The 2840-nt window shown below is 32.5% G+C and overlaps 1 protein-coding gene across 1 annotated transcript; it reads right to left on the bottom strand.

The window, feature by feature from the left end:
* Positions 1-347: 347 nt before the first annotated feature.
* Positions 348-1554, bottom strand: LOC132274136 (probable glutathione S-transferase). The gene is made up of 2 exons (XM_059775314.1): positions 1246-1554; positions 348-701 (listed from the first exon to the last, which is right to left on the bottom strand). The coding sequence occupies exons 1-2, from the start codon at positions 1552-1554 to the stop codon at positions 348-350; spliced, it is 663 nt and encodes a 220-aa protein (XP_059631297.1).
* Between the last annotated feature and the right edge of the window lie 1286 nt (positions 1555-2840).

Genomic DNA, 2840 nt, shown 5'->3' with positions numbered 1-2840 from the left:
TCATGAGGGTACCGTGTGTAATTTATCCGCTCATGAGGGGGTGTAAATTAATTTAATTTAACCTAAAAAAAAAAATAACCAATTTACATTCTGGTAATCCAAAGACAACAATGTAACTTTCTATTCTTGAGTCCTCTTCCTTATTCAAAGACAACAACAGAACTTTCTATTCTTGAGTCCTCTTCCTTATTCAAAGACAGGGAAGACCCAAGACAACTTGTGTTGTGCCACCAAAAGGGAAACACACAAAACCACTCAGAGAACTACCTTAACCTACTAGTGCCATAAGATAAACACAAAGAAGATACAATAAAAGACTCAAGAAATTAACCAAAATTATATTGGTATCATGGAGATGCCAGATACTTCTGCCTCAGGAGCTTGAAAAACATCAACATTTCATCACGATCGGGAAGATTGTCTTTGATTAAGGGTGCTTCCTTGAAATTTTTGATCCATGCATGCCAGCGAGGGAACGTGTGGGCTTCAAGTAGCTTCATCCCTAACACATCTTCTAAAACTTCCAACCAAACAACAATGCCTCCAAAGGCTATGTCAACTACACCGATGATATCCCCGCTGAAGAATTTCTTCTCTCCGAGAGCATGATCTTCTATTGTTCTCAGCATTTCAAGACTGTCTTTCATGGCCTTTTCGTGTTCTTCTCCAGTGGTATGAAACATTATAAAAATAGCATAACCCTATATGTATCATAATCAAGAAAATAATCATACAATAAAGTTATGTCAATTCAACTAAACCTTATTCAGCTACTTTTAATTGGGTAGCTAGCTAGTTTTATTTAATTAATTTATACGCTTAGAGAAAAAATAATGTTTCATAAGACAAAAGAAACATATATGTGAATGGACTGACACTTTGATAGAGGTATATAACTAAATTGTGTGAACTGCATTTTCATATACACATAGACGCCCTTAAATATAGCATTTCTATGTGCAGTGAGAAAATTTTGGCATAGTCAAAATGATGTTTATAGCATTCTCACATCAAAAGAATTCAAAGGCGTATCAACATTAGTCCAGATGATATGACCTTCTCCTTCGGAGAGGTTGAGTGTTTGAGCCCTGTTAGGGGTAATATTATGAGAGTGCGTGCATTTGCTTTTATTTTCAGGAAAAAATAAATAAATAAAAAATCGAAGGCATGAAATATGTTGATGAGGTGTTCTATGCAATTTTTTTAATTAACAAGTGAAAGAACAGCTAAAATGAAACTATTTACCTTGTCGTCAGCAAATTTAGCCCAAAACCGAGCCATGGCTCTGTCATAAGGATCATTTGGCAGCAAGGGAGGTTGCGGCCATGTCTGTTCAATGTATTCAAGGATGATTGTGGACTCACAAATTGGTTTTCCACAATGAACAAGCACTGGGATCTTCTTGTGGACTGGGTTGTATTGTAGTAGCAGAGGACTTTTATCGGACAAATCTTCTTCTGTGTAGTCATAAGGCACACCTTTTAGTTTCAGAGCCCATATTACTCTGTAAAGAAATGGACTAGGCCATGTTCCAAGTAGCTTCACCTCTTCCATCTTTGAAAGATCAATGGAATTAAGAGCCATTTTATAGTGAGTATTGGATAACTCTTACTTGGCCACCAAGCTGTAATGAACACATTTTCAACTACTACTAGTTAAATTCAAAAGTAGGGTAATTTTTCTTCGTTTTTTATTGATTTCTAACTTTTTTACTTTAATAGGTCAAGTAAATGAGATGGCAAACTAAAATTTGCTTTTGCAAGGGCAATACTTTGGGCTACGAGGTGGTGGTTTGCTATACTGAAAAAAAAAATATATATATATATATATATATACATATATTTCATTTTCATTTTTTCAACTTTGTGGGGGTATGATATAACACACTGGTAGTCCTTTTAGCTGTCTTAAATCGTTGTTATCCCAATTAAATAAACAGAGAGAGGGGGAGGGAAAAATTATCCAAATGTGCATGTAGGATCCCCAAAATTAGAGTATGCACAAAATTGCCAAGTTCACCAAAACTATGTGCCAACTATTTAAAGACTGTGCCAGCGGCCATTTTCAAAACTATCACTGACAATACAATTTTTTTTTTTTTTCTTTTTTTATCATACACCTCATTATACTCCTTTGGAGATTCGAACCATCACCATCCATTTTGAAAGATAGAAGAGATACTACTGGGTCACAAGACCCATGGTTAACACTGCATTAAGACTAAAATTAATTTTTAAAACTCAGTTTTATCCCACCAACAAAGGCAAAATTTTCCTAAAGTAGATACTTAAATAATGAATGTAATTTTTTAGTACTTGGCTCTTATGAATGCACAGGCTTTGAAGACAAAATGTATCAAAAAAATCCCAGCAATTGTCCTTTCGGCTCCTTTTGGTTAGATAGAATAAGTATGAAATGAAATGAAATGAAAAATGAAAGAAAAGTAAAGTGAATAAAAAGAAAAATTATTTTCTATCAAGCATTTGGTTAGCATGAAAATTTATTCAAGAAATTTACATGAAAATATTAGTTTGTTAGTTTGGATAGCACGAAAATGAAAAGAAAGTGATTGTGCATACCAAAATTACCCTTATGATTTCAAATACTAAAAAAATAAATAAATTTGTGTTTGATGGTGTCTATTTTTATCAAAGTTTTAATAAAATGATGAATTATTAAATTTAATAATATAATTATTTATATTCATTTATATTCATTTATATTGTTTAAATTAAAATAATACTTCAAGACTTCTTAGGTAGAACCATAGAAGTAAAACTAATTATTCATTTACGAGATATAAGGAAGCTTAAAAAAAAAAAAAATTAAAAAAATTTGAG

Source organism: Cornus florida, unplaced genomic scaffold, assembly GCF_030987335.1.
Source record: "Cornus florida cultivar Cherokee Brave unplaced genomic scaffold, ASM3098733v1 CherokeeBrave_3.0.0_Hap2_Chr01, whole genome shotgun sequence".
Lineage (NCBI taxonomy): Eukaryota > Viridiplantae > Streptophyta > Magnoliopsida > Cornales > Cornaceae > Cornus > Cornus florida.
The sequence above is the reverse complement of the archived record's forward strand: the minus strand, read 5'-3'. Positions and strand labels throughout refer to the sequence as shown.